The sequence below is a fragment of the Octopus bimaculoides genome, chromosome 4, assembly GCF_046866305.1.
Source record: "Octopus bimaculoides isolate indiv1 chromosome 4, ASM4686630v1, whole genome shotgun sequence".
Lineage (NCBI taxonomy): Eukaryota > Metazoa > Mollusca > Cephalopoda > Octopoda > Octopodidae > Octopus > Octopus bimaculoides.
This window is the reverse complement of record NC_142931.1, coordinates 16005553-16025610: the sequence shown is the minus strand read 5'-3', so window position 1 is coordinate 16025610 and position 20058 is coordinate 16005553. Positions and strand designations below refer to the sequence as shown.

The following is a 20058-nucleotide window of genomic DNA, read 5'->3' as shown; positions in this document are numbered from 1 at the left end:
AATACACACACATACACATCTATCTTTTATTTGTTCCATTCACTGGACTGCAGCCATGCTGGGGCACCGCCCTGAAGGTTTTAATCAAACAAAAGGACTCCAGTACTCATTCTTAAGAATGGTATTTACTCTATCAGTCCCTTTTGTTGAACTGCTAAGTTGTTAACTAGTACTCCATCAGTTATGACAATGAAAGTTCCAGCTGGTCTGATCAACTAAACACTCTGCTCATGAAATTAATGTGTAAGTGGCTGAGCACTCCACAGACATACACGTACTCGTAACATAGTTTGCATGAAGATTCAGCATGACACAGAATGCGACAAGGCTAACTCATTCAATTGCAGTTACAACTCATTTTTGCCTAATGAGTGGACTAGAGCAACGTGAAATAAAGTATCTTGCTCAAGGACACAACATGCTAACAGGTATCGAACTCACAACTTTCTGATCATGAGCTGAATATCCTAACTACTAAGCCATGTGCCTTCACTAACTTGTTACAAGTATATAAACAAAACCGGTGCTAGTGTGTTTGTGTCCTCGTAACTTGGCGGTTCAGCAAAGGAGTCCGATAGAATAGGTCCTGGGTTCGATTTGCTTGACTAAAGGCAGTGCTCCAGCATGGCCGCAGTCAAATGACTGAAACAGGTAAAAGAATAAAACAACACCAATTGTCAAGGAATAGTGGGGAACAAACGCGAACACACACACACACACACACAAATATATATGTGTTTATCATCATCATCATCGTTTAACATCCATTTTCCATGCTGGCATGGGTTGGACAGTTTGACAAGAGCTGCCCAGGTTCCTTGATACAACTGTCTTCATTCATATGCATTACATGACTGTACCAGCACAGTGTGTATATACATACACACACACACACACACACACACACAGAGGCTTCCTCACAATTTCCATCTACCAAATTCACTCACAAGGCATTGGTCAACCAAGGGTTATAATAAAATCCACTTGTCCAAGGTGCTGCATAGTGGAACTGAACCCAAAACCATGTGATTGCATAGTGAGCTTCTTAATCACACAGCCAACATATAAAACTTTATCAACTTGTGGTGTCTAGTATGATTCCATTATATATTTTGGCCTATAGCTAAGATAAATGAACTCTAAAGTGTTCTTCTGGTCCTATCTAGGATAGGGGTTGAACTCAGCATTGCAAGCCAAAGAGAACACTCACCAGTTTGACAGTGCTGCTGAAGTTTACAGTAGAAAAGTACACAAGCAGTGGTTTCTATTTATAACAAGATGCCTTTTATAGTATAGATAAGTTGGAACACCACACGGAAATGGTACCATATTAATGATGACAGAATGCTAATTGACTGGATAATTGTTTGATATCCTTACTGACTCAGGCATACGTGACTCTCAAATGTATGTGCATGTGAATATAGGTTGATTCAAAACATTTTTTAAGCATTTATACAATAAACTGAATTTGTTGAACTTGTTAGTTGAATTTATCAATGTGAATCTTGACTTCCTGTCTCTCTCCCCTCCCTCTTACCTTCTCACCACAGCTCACTTTCCTACTGCATCATTAAACTGCAGCCCATCCCCAACCCTAGGGCCACATTGATTGCCATGGCTAAGGGATTACAGAAAAGCTAGTCTAGTGTCTTGTCTTATGGCCCTCCATTTGGACCACTACTGGTAATTGAAAAGAAATATGGTTACATTGTGTCATTTTTAGAACAATGAATATTCACTCATCTTTTGGTAATGACGTTTTTTTAAAAATATATATAACTCGAAAAGCACTCGGAGAGCGCAGACCTCTGCCAGGCAGCTCATTTCCACCCATATACATGCACGCTGAAAATTGCCCAATTTCCCAAACCAATGCTGGCAAAAACATAACCTCCTTCTTCCCTAACATTCTCCATTCACAACCAAGGCATCACATGCTAAATACACACTGACACCATGAACAGAAACCTTGAAAGTATTCTCTGATGGAAATATACCAGTCTTGTCCATTTCAATAGCAAGAAAGCAGCACTCTAGCTCTCCACCATGTATTTAACTAGAGCCCTCAAAATTGCTTCCATTTTGGGGTCCAATCATCACCAAGTATCTACCTCTGATGATTAAAATACCAAAGGTCACGTCCCAACAACTGGCTCTTCTCTTCATCACCCAACAATTATAGATGTTTTACAAAGCACAAGTGAGGCCCACAATGAAAATGATGTTGCTGCTGTACACATAGACACCCTCAACTGCATCCGGAAAAGGGCCACCCAACTGATTTGTACAGTCACACACAAACACTCAAACACCTGCTCCACAGGCATTTTGTCCCCTTTCTCTGCTGCTACTATAATGGCCTCTGCTCCATGGATTTCATTGGGCTTATGTCACTTACACTCAGATATTCCTGTACTGCTTGTCTCTCTTCTTCTCATTGCCCCTATGGTGTCCACCCAATGCTAGCCCTCACATAAATCCCTACAGTTAGTCCTTCCGTCCACTGGAATTTCCTACTTGGTCATATCTTTCCTGCAAATCTTAACTTACAAAGGTTCAAAAGAATCATTAATAGCATAAATCTCCACACACAGATACATAGAAAATGCTGAAGAAATGAATACAGGAAATTCTTGGTAATATGCTCTATGGTAGATCAATCCTAAAGGCACAATTTGAAGTGATGTATACAAAGGCAATCACTCTTAATCATAAACCAATATTCAATGCCCTACAAACAGCCTGTTTTTCTCAAACTTTAAAACCTGTTGTCAACCTCCTTAAGTAACCAGACATAAAGAAAGATGCATAAAGAGAGACCCAGAACTCTTCCTGGTATTGTTGATTAAAAGTGCAGGTAGCTTTCACACATGATATCCGATATAGTTATGTACATTTGAATCTAGTTGGTTTATTTGCTCAAACCTACATATTGACATCTATGGATTGCTATATTTGAAGTAAAACAATGATTTACTCTGCATCACTGTTTATACTTTTCTAAAGAGCATTAACAACATATGGGAGATGGTTTCAACTTCAGTATATTAACCCTTTAGCATTCAAACCAACCATATGCAGCCCAAATATTCTGTTTTATATTCAAACTGGATCTGGCCTCTCACACCTACCCTACAATGTCATTCTAAATATGAAACCTTAAAGTTATAAGATAATGCATGATTAATTCAAAATAATGTGATTGAATAAGCATTACATTGGATAGAGTAATCCGAATGCTAAAGGGTTAATGTGATTTATATTGTAAATCCAGAAGACAAGTCAATGATGTTTTTCTTCACAAATGAATTGCAAAGGCTGGCATGCACACAACCCTAACAACTGATTAAATACAACAGTTTGGATCCATTCAAAAGAGTGTCTCTCTTCTAAATTTCCTAGGCTGCCTATATACCATAACAGTCAACACTTTGCAGCAAATTTAAAAATCAAAGCTTCTCTCATGTACAGCTAGGACTGCCAACTGCTACAAATGCTTACCCCCAAAAAGTTTACTTATTCTACTGTCCAACCAAACTCGTATATGGAGCAGTAGTTCCTTTACCAAACAAACTAGTTTCACTAGCTACTGCTATAGTCTGTTTGCATTGCCGCCAACATTTTTTAATAAAGTAAACTGATAGTCCAATTCTAACTATGCCAATAGTCACTTTAGTGGATAAGAACCTAAAAACTTGTTCTCGTGTTTTTACACACTACAAAGAATTATGAAAATCTTAGAGCGGCCTTACATATATCTAGCTGACTTATCAAGGGATATTTTTTTCTCTCAAAAAACCCATCACTATTGCAAAAATAATCTTGCAAATATTAATAAATAAGTTAAACTGAAAGACAATTCTCAAAAAATTCCAACCAATTCAATGTTGGACCATCCACTACAATGTTTCTGAGTCAACAACCCAGGAATAGTCATATACATTTTCACATGAAATCACCTCATCAATCATTTCCAATCTATAACGTATCAAATTAACTACAGAAATAAAAAAAAATCATTATACCATGCTTTGTATTTACATATTTAAAAAAGAAAAATGCTTCTTCCAAAGTCATATAGACTTGTATGTCCGGTTACCTGGTTTCTTTGGCGTATATATATATATTCCTCTCTCGCAGGAACACTCGTTTTTGCTAGCTGAGTGGACTGGAGCAACATGAAATAAGTGTTTTGTTCAAGAACACAACATACCACCTGGTCCAGGAATCGAAACCAGAATCTTACGATCATACCTAACACGCTTCCACTACGTGTATATATATATATATATATATATTTATATATGGAATCACTGACTATTTTTGCTCAAAACACTCATTCTGCCATCCTACACTAATGGAGATACATATAATGGGATTCTGCATAATTTTCGACATCCAAATTTCACTCACAAAGATTTGATCAACTCGAAGATAATGTAACAAAACACTGACCAAAGGTGCATTGGAATCGAACCCAGATCCATAGAATTGTGAAACAAACATCATACCTACATAACCATACTGGTGCTCATGTGTATATTCGAGCATGTGCATATACGTTTCATTTTCATTTAGCATGAATGGTAAGATATTCGTTATTCACGAGAATTTAGCCAAACATATCATGCAGCATGGTAAAGTTTATAAAGTGGGTTGTTTTCGCTTTCGCTTTTTTTTTTTAAAACATTTAAATCGAGTTAGTCTTCAGTCATCAATGTGCAAATGCATTCGCAACATGGTTATGCATGAATGCAATCGGTTGCACCAAAACCATTTATTATGTTTTTGTGCCAAATAATATCTCAAATACTACGAAGATTATCTTTAAAACACCTTCACTTGTCAGGCAAAATGTCAATCCAGATATATAAACATTGCTCTTCGCAGATCCATCAGTGATTCCCAACCTGGTGTCCGCAAAGGTAGTAGTGAGGGTCTGTAAACTAAATTCAAAATTTTATATATATATATATATATATATATATATATATATATATATATACATACATACACACACACACACAAGGATAAGCATATTAAAAGCGGGGTGTGGGGAAACTCATTTAAATAAAAGGAGTCCTTGGTAGTGAATAGGTTGGGAACCGCTGCTCTGTATTAACCAAACCAGATTTGTTGTACATTAATCCCCTAAAGTAAGAAGTATCCAGTTTAAAAGAAAAATGAATATGAAACTGCGTGGTTCTGGGTTCAGTTCCAATGCGTGGCACACTGGGCAAGTGTTTTCTGCTAAATTCACTCACAAGGCATTGGTCGGCCCTAAGTTATGCTAGAAGAAAGCTGTGTGGAAGCATGTCATATATACATATGTATGCACGCTTGGTCCCCCACAACTGCTTGACAACCGGCATTGGTTTGTTTACATCCCAGTAACTTAGCGGTCCAGTAAAACAGACCGATAGAATAAGTAGCAGATTTAAAATAGGCACTGGGGCCGATTTGTTCAATTAAAACCGCTCGTGGCGGTGCCCCAGCATGGTCGCAGTCCAATGACTGAAACAAGTAAAAAGAAATGTAAAAGATAAAAATAATAAAACATTACAAATTCTGCAAATCAAAACATCTGGAGAGTAAAAAGTTCGGAAGACAGTAAACCCAAAATTTAATATGGATCTCGAGAGCAACAGAGCCAAAATAAAAACACGAGACAAAAGAGCTTGGTGTGACATTTGAATCCATCAATTTAGTTCGATTAAGATCAACAAAACGGATGTGCCATTCAATCAAGACATAGCAGGGGGAGGGGGGAACAGCTTGAAGAAACAAGTATAGCATTACTGTGAAGATATTTATAGTAATAGTAGATATTTATAGAATAATACAATAATACAATTTGGAATCATATTCTCTATTAGCCAGTGAAGTCTTCACATTGCATTCGTTGATATTCAACAGAAATAAATCTGTGCCAAATTCCTCCAAGCAATTTCACCTTCAAACGTTTCTTTAAATAACAATTTGTTATTTAATTCTTGTGGGGCGGGAAACAATAGGAATCGACGTAGAAATATTCCTGCGATTGATAGAATCTAAATCGTTTTATATGTCAGTCAATACATACATACATACATATATACACACGCTCTACTTCAGATAATTCACAAAATCGAGATTATTCGACCTCAATAATAAATTTATTATCAATTTATGTATATGTCTATGGAGAGAGAGAAAGACCCTGGCTTAAAAAAAAAAACGGGAGAACCACGAATTTATGGTAAAGTGCTCGATACATCCACTGTGTGTGTGTGTGTGTGTGTGGATAGAAAGAAAGAAAGGATAGATAGATAGATAGATAGATGAATGGATGGATAGATAGATAGATAGATGAATGGATAGATAGATAGATAGATGAATGGATAGATAGATAGATAGATAGATGAATGGATAGATAGATAGATGGATAGATAGATAGATAAGGTAATTTTTCAACCGATAATTCATTGTAGAACTGAGAATAATGTTCCTATTCGGTGTTTCCTTTATCATGAAGCTTGTTTGTAAATTCATGAACATACCACGCGAGCACACACACACAATCTATGTAAATACATAATTATAGAGAAACGAACACACGACCTCAACAATCATGTGAAACACGCATGAAAGATATGCTTCGAAGCAAGTCATTTCATAATAAAACCTTAATGAACCATAAACAAATCACATGTTCCCTAATTAAAACTGGGTACAATTTAAACACACACACATACGATATATAATAGGAACAACAAAAAAAAGACAAGATATTACAATTCTAAGAGTTGGAAATCAGACGGAACTTACCATTTATGAAAGTAAATGTTGTAAGCTGATCTATGAACATTTCGTTGCGAAGAAAATTAAAACTATATATATATAAATATGTTTTTTTTAATCTTTTTTACAATGTATATTGTTGAAACTGAAACGGTAAATACTCCGAAGAAGCTAGCGATGGTCCTACATCAGCAAATCAACAATAAAAATACAATATATTATTAATATTCCGATGAATGGGATCCCGGTGGTTTGGGTCGTCCCTTTTTTTTCTCCCTCGCTACCAACTTAAGAAGACTTAACAAGCATCCATCTGATTGAAAGTTGTCAGTCTAATCTGTCAGTGAAAAACAGAGAGAAGAGAGCGAGCGTACAACAAACCAGACAAGAGCCTGTTTGAATGAACGATGGTGTGTGTAAACGCATGTGCTATCAGGATATGATGGCATTAGTCATTTTGTCGTCATTGAAGAAGTAAATGAAGAAAGAGAGGGAGGAATAGAGAAAGGGAGGAGGAGAAAGAGACCGAGAGAGTGAGTGACGAGAGTTAGAGAGATTAGACAGAGTGACGAGAGTGAGAGGAGGAGAGTGAGTGAGTGAGAAAGAGGGAGGGGAGGTTAAGAACTGCATCTTTCCTTCTCCCTCCTCCCCCTTCTTCCGCTACCTAGTGAGTCAGCAAGCGCCAATGTCTTCTTATGTCGTCTGCTTGTTCGAAATTGTTTCTCCATACAAAGCGTTGCAGACGTTAAAGTTAAAGCAGGATGGAGATGGGGGGAAAAAGTTAAAACTGTGGTTCGTTCCACAACATTACATGTGTTTAAGTAAATATGACATGTTTGACGAATAAGACAAATATATAAAAAAAGGACATCCGCTGAGAAAGACAGGGAAGGAATTATTCAATAATTTTTTTTTTCAAACGGAACAGTTCGAACAAAACATACATATACACACAGCAAAACACATACACGCACAATCAAACACGCATAACCACACAACCAACGAAATACATATACATACAAAACATACACAAAGAAGCGATGGAGATGATTGTTTATGAATTTAAAGCTTTTGTATGCGTCATATTATTCATCAGTTGTTTAACCCCAGGCAACACTTGATACACCAGAACTATGATCAAAGACGTTCTAGTCGGTGGCCATCATATATTGTATATCATGGACTAAATCGTTCAACAATGTCCTTTATTTCAAGGGAAACTTGAGATCAAAGGTGCTCCAACTGTGACCACCCTGTTTTTTTTCTTTATCATGAATTATATTATCCAGCGTTTTTTAAGACGTTGTGTGACTTAAGGAAGATTTGGTTGCTGTTATTAACAGATCGATTGACTTTGTAAAGTAGTGGTTCTCAACCGGAGTCAATATGACCCTTGCGGGTCCATATAAGACTTTTTTCTTAGAATGTATATGCAATAAATTGCTTATACTTTTTTCAATACACCAAATATCTTAATTCTTTAATGCAATTCCTAGTAATATTTAATTCTAAAAACATAATGGGGATTTTTTGAACATCGAATGGCCATGAGGGTCCACTCAAGTAAAATGGGAATCAAAGGGATCCATGAGTAAAAAATAGTTGAGAACCGCTTATGTAAAGGGTCTCTGGCTCGTTTGCTCGTTTGATGGTGTGAACTATAACATCGAGAACCCAGCAGTTCTTTCTCAGTAAAATTAATCAAAGCTAGGAAGAATTTCATCTCTCTTTCATATCTTCAGTTCAAGCTTTCAGTCATTGACAGACAGAACAGCTCTTATTTCAATTTAATGGATTAGAGCTCTTACAGATTTTAGTGGGTTCACTATATTCAATTGTTCTTTCATCCATCTTACACAAAGTTTGTTTTGGAAGCTTTTACCTTTCTGTTGTAATCCTTGTGTCTTAATATTTTACCAATATTTTACCAATATTTTACCAATATTTTACCAATTATTGACGTTAAAACTAAAAGCTGTTTTTAATAACCACTTGTCTTTAGAGTTCTTTTGGGATTTTTACCAGTGCTATTTGTATAGTGTTTTCATGTTCCTTGTCTAAGTGTTCGAGAGGAAGAGTGTCTACATGATCACTCGACTTGCTAGAAATAACAGCCAACTTTTCCTCAAATTACGTACACCTCACCGTCTGGACTTTCCAAGATATACTCCGCTTAGAAAAATAAATAAGATAACATGGTCATGGATAGAACGCCTTTGATTACAGATGTATTCAATCAGGGCTGACCCATGCTTAAACACTAATAAGCGAACTGAACATGATGGCTGCATCCTAGGCTGAATTTGGCATGGACGTTACATACAGAACAATATCAGCAGAAGAGACACATCAAACAAACTGTCCATACGCACATAGACACGAAGAAGCGGTGAAAATAACTGACCAGGTTACGAATAACGAAATTCTTGATCGGACCAAATTCAATAAGGAAGCTGGTTTTACATCACAAGCTGCCATGAGCTGGCCTCGTTCAAAGAATGTCGACTCACAGAGATTAATAGGAAGCAACTCGTCCTGTAAGAATTCCGAGGCATCAATGCAAGGAAGACTAAAACTTTTAACACTGGCTGTGTGATTAAGAAGCTCGCTTTGTAACCAAGTGGTTTCAGGTGCAGTCCCAATGTGCGGCACCTTGGACAACTGTCTTCTATTATAGCCCCGGGCCAACCAATGCCTTGTGAGTGAATTTGGTAAACGGAAACCGTGAAGAAGCCCGTCAGGTATATATGTGTGTGGATGAAGTCTACAGCCCTTGTTAATGTCTCCATCTGTCAGCAGGTCAACAACGAGAAATGTTAGACCCAGTCGTGCTCTAATTCTTATGTTTTGTCAGCGTTCTTTTTGGTTAAAAAATAGGCTTATATAGCCATCTTAGATAAATACAACGGGAATCATATCATTACAAATAGATGCCAATGAGAGGATACATTCGATATTTTTCTTACTCTCTACACTCGTTGTTATTCTTGACTTCTCCGACGTCAGTCCAGAGTAGACATATGACTAAAGACAAGCCAGCTGTGAACACCCTATCTTTTTTTTTATATATAATCTAATGTGCCCATCTCTCTTTAAAACTGTGGAAATACAATTTGGGGTAGATTTGGCTGTTATTTCAAGCAGGTCAAGCGACCGTATAGAGGTTCGCTCACTGGCCCTTGCCAACAGTTAGAAAGCATTCGTGATTCAAAATTTATTCTTAGCACTGAGTACAGCTAGTTGTTCTTCATTACAGTCGCGCTCGTTGAAAAATCTTAAGCAGCCATTGGAGCGAAATTGGACTTCTGAAGCCAAAAGTGATCATTCCTCTCTACTCTGCCGTTAAAACTAACCATGACAAATAACCCAGACCCCTAGAATTTAATTAGCTCTATATTTCGTCTTCGCAGTTGATAGAAGCATTAGCTGAATAGAAAATGAAATGTTCTAGCGCCCTATGACTTAGTCACATAAAATGGAATGACTGCATCAGGTTCGAAGTTTGCTCTCAAGAAGAAAAAAGATCAGATCAAACTACAAAGGACATGAGAAAAGTATAAAGATTATTAGAAGTATGAGGAACTTAATTAAATCTTTAATAGAATAAAAACTGATAGCTCTTATTTCATACCCCATGTATGAAATATTTATAGAAATTGAAAACTGGGAATTTTATAACTATATATAATATGATGGTGTGACTGAAATGGCTACGATCAAAACTGGGTTGTGGATGGCTTGTTAATAAATTTGCTAACTCATGCAGTAGAGAGCAGGTTTTAACGAACAGCGACATGAATATAACTTGAATTGGATCTTTCTGATTTGGCGGACACCATTTTTACAAACCAGGTGACGTCGAGAACAAAATGTGTGTTTTTTCTAGAACAGTAAAAACTCAGCAAGCCCTGCGTATTGCTTACAGTATGAACAGTTTTAGATGGTTGGCTTAACGCCACTCGGTTGAACTCCACTGTCTGGTCATTGAGTCTCTTAAGTTGAGTACACGCATTTGCAAGCCATCAGACCAGACCCCTCCATCTCGGTTCTTGAACCCTTTTTACGGACCCCTCTTCCTGTAAACATTTAGTTGCATATGTATTAGTTTATATACCAGCATAACTCTCCTTATGAAACAGAGTGAATGATACACATAATTTCCTTTTAATTCTCGTGTTTGCCAGATGTATTTAACTGAAACCATTGTAAAGATGATGCATAAACCCAATTAAAATGAATGGGTATTCCTCTACACTAGACTGCTTAAAAGCTCCCCGTTCTGCCCGAATAACCCAAGTAGTTCTTAATCTAAGAGTTTTGAATCACTAGGAGTGACGGCAAATGACTGCTATGGGTGTGCTGGGTGTTAAAAGAGATTGTGGATTTTCTTAGAAATAAAATTTGTAAACCAGGTACAATATTTTTATTTTAAACTCATTTTGGAGCTTTTCTAATTGACTGCACCAGTGGAAATTTGAAAGATCCCTCAGAGCAAAATAATTTATTCCACTTTTGAAAGGTTTAAAATCTTAATACGCTCAAAACAATACGGGAACCATTTGGGCGAGTGTATATCAACGCAGTAATAGATGATTATGAGTAGTAAATACAAAACATTTATCATGACAGGTAATTTGCAGGTCTAGTATGAAGCTGATGTAACTTTTATCTGCTATACACTAAGAAAGATAAACTGTATTAAAAAAAGGCGTGCAGCTTTTTGTAATATTTTAAATGTTACTGTTTGGAGACAAGAAGTGTCATAAGCACTTGCAGACTCCCTGAAGTTCTAGTTTTGTAGGAAAACAATGCAGTCCCATGTAGGAAGGCTTGGAAAGGTGTTCGGTAGGGACTAGAAGAAAGAGAGATTATTATGAAAAGGAGAGGTGTAACTGGATAGCAAGTACACAACTTTACGAAAGCAGAGATTCATGTAGTATCGAAAGAAAGGATAAATGAAGGCGACAGAGTGACTGTCAAGTTAGCAAGTGGTTGAAGCTAAGTTAAATATTCATATTCAAGGAGACTTGTAGTGGTTTAGTTGACAAAAACTGGTTAAATATAGTCGGAAAAGAAAAAAAAAGGAGACTAATAATGCTCCACAAGGAGAACTCTTCTCATGCTACACTAACATTATTATTATTATTATTATTATTATTATCATTATTATTTAAAATTTTCGGTCGTGGCTTCTTTTGTCAGACGATTATTTTTTATTTGGATGTTGTATCGTGTCTTACAATATGCGACAAATGCGCCATGCCACATACGTAAGGAGGACTCAAATGTATGAAGAATATGCGCCTTGTAGTATGAATGAGTAAGATACTATTCCGAGCCGACGTATTTTTTGCAAAACCAGAAATATACCGAAATAGCAACTGACTGCAGCAAATTCGACCTAGAATATTGCTAACCTACCCCACTCCTCTCTATCTCTTTATTTCTTTCTTTCATTCACAAACTGTTCATCACATCTCAGTAAAAACTGTTTTGTCTGACAAGCAATGTAGGGTACAAGGCGGTGTCTTTTTACACAAACCTCTACAGTCACTCTTACACAGCCAAGACGTATCTTTGTGGTCTTTTCTCACACGGTCCGTCCCACTTCCAAGTTGCTAGTTGCCCACATGGATGTCGTCTGGTAGCCAAGCGACCCGCTCCTTCCGCCAAGTTCACAGCGGGCGATAAAAATATTCTCCAAACGTCCGGATACACAACACATTAGCTATATTACAAACGTATTGCATGAGTGAAAAATTCATACACCTGACTTCTTTCTTCAAATTCCATTTTTTAAAATCAGATCTCTTGTGTAATGAAATTCATTCTACACATATACTTCGAAAGTACCTTCTTCCTACAAATGAAAGCACATCGAGATATATTCTACCAGTCAAGCACCTCTCATAAAGACCCAGTGCATATAATTTTCTTAGAACAAGAAATAATTGAAGTATTATAACCCAAACTCTATCCCAGGACTGGATAGCTTCCTGATTCCCATCGTAAAAGTCTGCAAAGTCATCCGTCTCAATCCCTGAAAATACTCTACACGAATTAAAGGCCAGGCATAAAGCTTAAAGCAGCAATGGTAACATTTACTTATATAAGGTGTCAAGTAAACAATTGCAGACTTGCATATGTCGCACCATGTCTCCCGAAGGCTCTGGACAGAAGTATATACAGAAGGGAAAGCTATTAAAAAAATAAGTTTCAAACAACACCTTCACCGGGAGGACGCATGACCTTTTCCAGGGCCTTCAAGACTAGGCCTTCTGCCCCAGAAGAAGCTGCTACGTACAAAACTCCAACAATGTAACTAAATCCTGAAGAGCTTATTCTTTTGATCAAGAGCTGACTACATATATTTGATTTGAAAAGGTCGTTTATGTCACGTTATGCCACGAGCTGAAAAAGATGTGCATAACAGAAAGGTTGGACACTTAACTCATTTCCTTAAAGACTGAAGTTAAAATTGGTGGCGGCTAACGATGCTCTATTTGAAAAAAAAATCTTCAGTATTAAATGAAACACTGTTCTTGAAAACCTTTTGTTCTCATAATGTTATAAGATTTTTTTAAAAAAACAAATGTACAATCAGCCATATTTAGTAGCTATGCAGATGATATTAAATGAAGACAAATGAAGATGCTTATGTCAAATACGGTTAAGCAAATAAATACATATAAAAACGCCCTTTAACGCCATAAAATTCATGTTCGCTGTTATGAACAGGAAACATCCAACAAAGGAATGTTTTATCTCGTTCCAAACAAAGAACAATTTTCTTATAATTCCCTTCTTCACCCGAGCATAGATATATCTGCCAACACAGCTTTCTCCGAATACATCTACACACCGTCAAATTACGTACCGAGAACCAAGGGATTTATTACGAAGAATTTTCACCACAAAATCCGATGTTGATGTTAACCTCTAGAAATCCCTTATGTAAGGTAGACTACTGCTGTCAACTCTGGACAGTGATGCTAACCTGGAAATCCTTTAATCCAAGTAAGGTAGACTACAGTTCTCTGGTCTGTTTTTTTTTTATATGATTTTTAATGAGTAGGAAGATATTAAACCAACGACCCCCGTAGGACTTCCGAGGCTTGTCAGATTTATACAGATGATATTCAGCTTCAAAAGCTGTAAATCAACCTCCATAGTAAAAGCCTGCACATGGATGGAATTCTAGTAGTTTGGCGTTCTGGAGAAGAAGGTTACATAATGTGTGAAGAAGAGAGGCGAATGTGATTGGTGGGCTTCAGTGGTAGTATACGAAAATCACGGGTAGTAGCGATAGAAGAGGAAGCGAAGGCATTATTAATGTTGGAGAGTGAGTCCTTGTATGACTTTCTCTTGAGTTTAAGACGTCTTTACGTGAAGCAATTGTTTGGGTGTCAAGAGTGAAATATTTTCTGGTTCTGAAGAGGAAGGCTAATTTTTGGAATGCAGTTTTTGCTAGGTTATGGATGTAAGATTGCCAACAGATCATCAGTGATTGTGAAGGATAACATCTGAAGCGACTTCAGCAGCTTATTGTCAAAGATTATACAATATGGTTTCTTGATATCTACTCTAATTGTGTACAAATTGCTAAATAACAAGGTCATTATACCCTCACTGGAGAACATTTTCGAAGTTTTTATTCATAAAGATAATACAGATTTGATGTGAGATCTCTAGGTTGTATGTGAAAGACATCTATGAGCGAGAGGTTAAGGAAGAGTGAATATAATGAACTAAAAAAAGGGACACTCGAAAGATAGTTTTACACTTAAGTATCATTAGAGCAAGAGTAAGGATTATTAGAAGTAAAAGAGAAGGGGTAGTTAATGTACAGGAGGTTGAGTTTGGACGAGATAACCAAGCCTTGGGCATACTAGAGTTGATGGTGTATGGGTGAGCGAGAGACAGACAGACAGACCGGCAGAGGCAGAATTTCATTTATCACGCTTTTGTATTATACTGCGTATTACATACTGTAACAATCTGGAATTAAATGTTTTCTAAAGAGACTACGAAAATTTAAAGAATCATCTGAGAATTTCAACAAATTAAACATGCACTCGAGCACACACATGTACGACGTGCGTGAGTGTGCATCAAAATCATATTCACATAATTGCAACGAAATTTGTTAAGTCTAGTATTGGTTCTATTGATATTATAAGCTACATCATGAGGAACTCTTGGACGACGTGGAGGTACATTGTGCCAAGGCTGGTCTTTGACTAAATGCCATTAAAACTGAGGTCATCACCTTGCACATCCCCCAGAGCCATCCATTACAAATAATAACGAAAATACTACTCCGAGGGAAGTCAAAGACTGCAAATATTTTGGTACATGGATCGACTCGTCATAGTAAGACTTCAAAGTGAGGAACACGCTTTCATGAAACGACATATTCAATGTGTAGAACTCCAAACTCACCTGACATATTAAGCTCAGCTTCTTCCAGAGTAGAGTCCGTTCTACTTTATGGCCATGAATGCTGGGCTCTGAAGCCTACTGGGCAGAAGTCTCTGAATGAATGCTACAGCATAATATTGCATGTGGTACTTAGCATACAAGCGATCTGGGTTACCAGAGTCGTGTGAGAAAATAACAATCAAAAGAATGAGGCTGGTCGGTGACTGTCAGAGACACTGGGGGTTCCCAACCAACTAGCTTGTGCTATGGGAGCCAACCCACAGCAGCATAAAGTGGTTGTGTTAAAGAAAGAGATAAGAGCGGGAAATACTAGCAAGATGTATGGAGGGCCGAGATGACTGAAAACGCCGCTGGAAGACTCGTATGAGGACGACTTAAATCATAAATAGATGCATACCACGGCTTTATGCTTATATATATATATATATATATATATATATATATATATATTTATATATATATATTTATAGATATATAGATATATATTTACATATATATATGTATATATATAAATATATACATATATATATATATATATATACATATATATATGTATATATATATATGTATATATATATATGTATATATATATATGTATATATATATATGTATATATTTATATGTATATATATATATGTATATATTTATATATAAATATATATATATATATATCTAAATGGTGCATCAACGGAGTCAACAAAAAAGTTCTGTCCACTGAAGATCTAAGAACATTATGCGTAATTTACTTCAACTGAACATGCAATTAACCACGAGATCCCCCAAAACGTTATCATCTACAGGTATTAACGCGTTTGATTGTTATATATATATATTCCGGAATCGCGGGTTCGATTCCCAGACCGGGCGTTGCGTTGTGTTCTTGAGCAAATCACTTCATTTCACGTTGCTCTGCGATCATTTCGACATCTGACATGTTGCACCTGTACAGGTACTGTCGATTTGATGGAGAGAGTGAGCTTATGTCTACATAAACTTTTGATCACTATAAACAAATCATCCGTGTGGTTGTTCGGTAAGAAATTGTCGAACCCTCATACGTCGTCTAACGACGGGAGAGACCATTATATATATCGTGAAGTATATTTGCCACCTAAATGCTACTGTTTATAGTCCCAGGAAGACATCTCCTCCAGCTGGTTAACAACACAGTGTCCGATCAGTATTTGCGAAGGGAAATCATTGTTCCCATCTCTAGCCTTACCTGATACACACGGAGGATATGTCTTCCTGGGGATATAAACAACAGTAGCATCGTCCTCTATGGGTCAGCCACATTTAGGTGGCAAATATACTTCACGATGTCGTGCTGCTACTGCTGTTTACATCTCGCTCAGAGATTTCTTATTGCTTATATATATATATATATATATATATATATATATATATATTGTAATACATATAGAAACCCACAGGTTTTCTACCGATACTCAATTTCAATCATCTATGAAGATATCTTCTGCGTATAATGTAAGAGGCAAGTACAATAAAATCAAACAGTACTAATTAACGTAGTTGTATGCTGTCAACTTAACATGACAGTTCCAATAAGGGAATCATACTACTGCTATTTAGCCCTAGGGAGCAACACCGCTTCCTGTCGGCCTTGACACATTTCCTGTGTCCTTATGTTTACGAGGGGGAGACAAGCACCTCCACCCAGCCAAACCTGCATCCAGGGACATGTTTCTGAGTCTTTGCTCTTCATCAGTCTGGAGTAGCAATGACCTGCTAGTTAGAGATGCCTGCCAAGCTCTCGTAAACATATAATAATTCTAGTGAAACACATTCACCGATTTCAAAAATAGAAATAACGTTGTACATAAAAAGTATATACGCGCGCGCTCATGCCGTATTTAATGGCATAAAAGACGCACAGGCAGATTAGACGCATCCCAATTTCGGGAGCGCATATTCAGGAAAAAAGTTTTTTTTAAGCATTAAAACATGTAATATTTAAATCAATCTAGCAGTACATTACAAAACATTACAAAAGTACAAGAGCATTATCTGATAATGCTTAAATTTAAATAAGGTTACAGAATCAGGTTAGTGAGAACAAACCACCGGGATCAAAATTAACCTAGCGTCAGAAATAAAATTAATTTATGGGAGACCTAACTTCGCATATTAGGACCTGGATTGATATTTTGAGATATTTTTAGGTATAAAAAAAGGCGACTCATGTGCCATGAAATACAGTTTGACCCAGTTTCACGTTAAAGTTTCGGGCGCGTAGGATACTTGTACCCTTCAGATGTGGCTCTGAATCAAACTTTTATTAAATACATGTAACTCCAACCAAATCTTTTGAATGTTTTTTTCGTTTCTTTATTCACTCGTGCGTATGAATGAAGAGAGAGGGGGGAGATGAATTTGTTGTTTCGAGACTGACTCTTCCCCTTTTGATACCGATCACTGATCCACGATCAATACTTTCCTCCTCCTTATTTTTCTATCCTTCGACATATAGTGTCACCACACACACATGCACACTGGACTTTAACACTTCATTTATGTCTACCTACCCTCATAATTTTCACTGTTCCTCCAAGCACTTAACTTTGACACTTGTGATCATTGACCTCTAGCCACACGACAATACAAGAAGTGAATTTATCACATTTTTTTAAAAATCCACTCCTACTTTTCTCTCACTTGTCCTTACACATTTTAATACTACACAAACCCTCATTTGTTATTTTGTCTTTTGTTTTTTTTTGCCTTCAGTCACACATTGAATCTATAAACACTAACCTTGAGAACATTCAAGGACTTGATAACTTAGTCTCTTTCAACAACAAATATACAAATCATTGCTCACTTCAAGGAAATGAATTTGTACTTCACTCACACACACACACACACTTATAGATACACAACTAAATTCTAAGTCACTACAATCCCTGAAGATTTCTTATAAGGTAGGATGAGGAGTACTATAAAGAATCGTCAAAGATTGTGACGGTGAGCATTTGCAGTCTGAGTGCCCTTTAGCAATTTTAAATGCTTGTAACTTTTTTATAAACTTCTAAAAAAAGTGGGTGTGGATTTACGTCATTAGCAAATAAAATTACAACAAAGAAAATGTGAAATAATTAAAATGGTTGAATGAATTCTAAAAGGATCCTACTAGACTAGTTCTGACGCATCTCTCTCTCCCCTCGTTCCGCAGAGTCAAAAGCAGGACAATTGAGAGGATGCCTATGTCTCCTCGTAACTATTATACATAGGCTCTTAATTCAATAACGAAAGCGTGTTACAAGCTGCCAGATCATACTCGCTTGGATGTAACGGCTCAAGCTTATTAAGTTCGTATATAGCTTACCTTTTGCTTGTTTCGGTCGCTAGACTGCAGTAATGTTGAAGCACCGCTTTGAAGGATTTAGTCGGACAAATTAACCCTAGCACTCACTTTTTAAGTCTGGTACTTATCCTACCGGTCGCTTTTGCCGAACTGCTTTGTTACGGGGCGAAAATAAGCCAACAGTGGTTGTCAAACACTGTGGCGGGAGAAAGGCGAACACGAGCTCAAAAGCGCGCGCGTATATAATAATCTTCAAAGTTTCATCTACCGAATTCACTCACAAGACACTAGTCAGTCCAAAGTGACGTGCAGTGATATATATATATATATATATATATATATATATATATATATATATATATATATATACATACATATATATTCTTTTTATTTGTTTCAGTAATTTGATTGCGGCCATGTTGGAGCACCACCTTTAGTCGAACAAACCAACCCCAAGACATTCTTTGTAAGCCTAGTACTTATTCTATCGGTCTCTTTTGCCGAAACGTTAAGTTACGGGGACGTGAACTCACCAACATCGGTTGTCAAGCGATGGTGGGAGAACAGACACAAGCACCCCCCCCCCCCATATATATATATATATATATATATATATATATATATATACAGAGAGGGGGGGCTTCTTTCAATTTCCGTCTATCAAATCCACTCACAAGGCTTTGGTCGGCCTGCGGTTATAGTAGAAGACACTTGCCCAGGGTGCCACGCAGTGAGACTGAACTCAGAACCATGTGGTTGGTAAGCAAGCTACTAACCACACAGCCACACAATGAATATCATAATACATTATTATTATTATTATTATAATACATTAAATATATATTAATATAAGTGGCCCGTTAGCAATTAAAACCTAAAAGCAAGTTAATAAACAAATTAGTACCGGCGATTGTTAGAGATAGGAGTAAAAAAACGACCGAGTCGTTATATAAGAAGTTGATAATGTACAATAGTGTTTTCATCATCATCATCATCAAGCATAGAAGGTCCTCGAGTTTTCCTGAGGAAATGAAATGGTGCTCAAATCTTTTTATCTACTTTTTGTCCAGCGCTTCAGAGTCTTATGTCAATATTTCCGTCAGTGGGCTTCCTGCATACATTATACGACTACATAAGCTGAACATAATCACATCGATCTCACAAGACTGGAAGACTTACAAAAGGGACTCATCCTCTTTTCCTGGCAAATTGGGAACATTCAGTACAGCTGCTGCCATGTAGGCAATGAGTAGTGTGCGTCTCAGAAGAGATATTAATCTCGTTTTAGATTTACATCCAAGCTCAAGTAACAAGATGAATAATTCTTACTTCGTACGTCATCAGATACGCGACTTAACTCATAAGATCCTGGATATTAGCTCATTGATCTAGAACTTTTTTTTTTGTTCTAGTGTTTAGTTCCGTAGCCTTGCAAATGACGGCCGTGTTCTATATTTGTTTTGTTTTTTTACTTTTTTTTTGTAGATGTCTCTCAAATTGAGAACACA

The 20058-nt window shown here is 36.9% G+C and overlaps 1 protein-coding gene across 2 annotated transcripts in view; it reads right to left on the bottom strand.

Moving 5' to 3' along the window:
* Positions 1-20058, bottom strand: part of LOC106877082 (uncharacterized) — a 102290-nt gene that overhangs the window by 38999 nt on the left and 43233 nt on the right. Inside the window, exon 1 of one of the 2 annotated variants that reach the window (XM_014925872.3) lies at positions 6811-7267. The exons of the other annotated variant lie outside the window; for it this stretch is intronic. Coding sequence (XP_014781358.1) covers positions 6811-6850 — 40 coding nt within the window. The 5' untranslated portion in view covers positions 6851-7267. Of the gene's footprint in view, positions 1-6810; positions 7268-20058 lie in introns of those variants that run through there. 2 annotated transcript variants of the gene reach the window in all.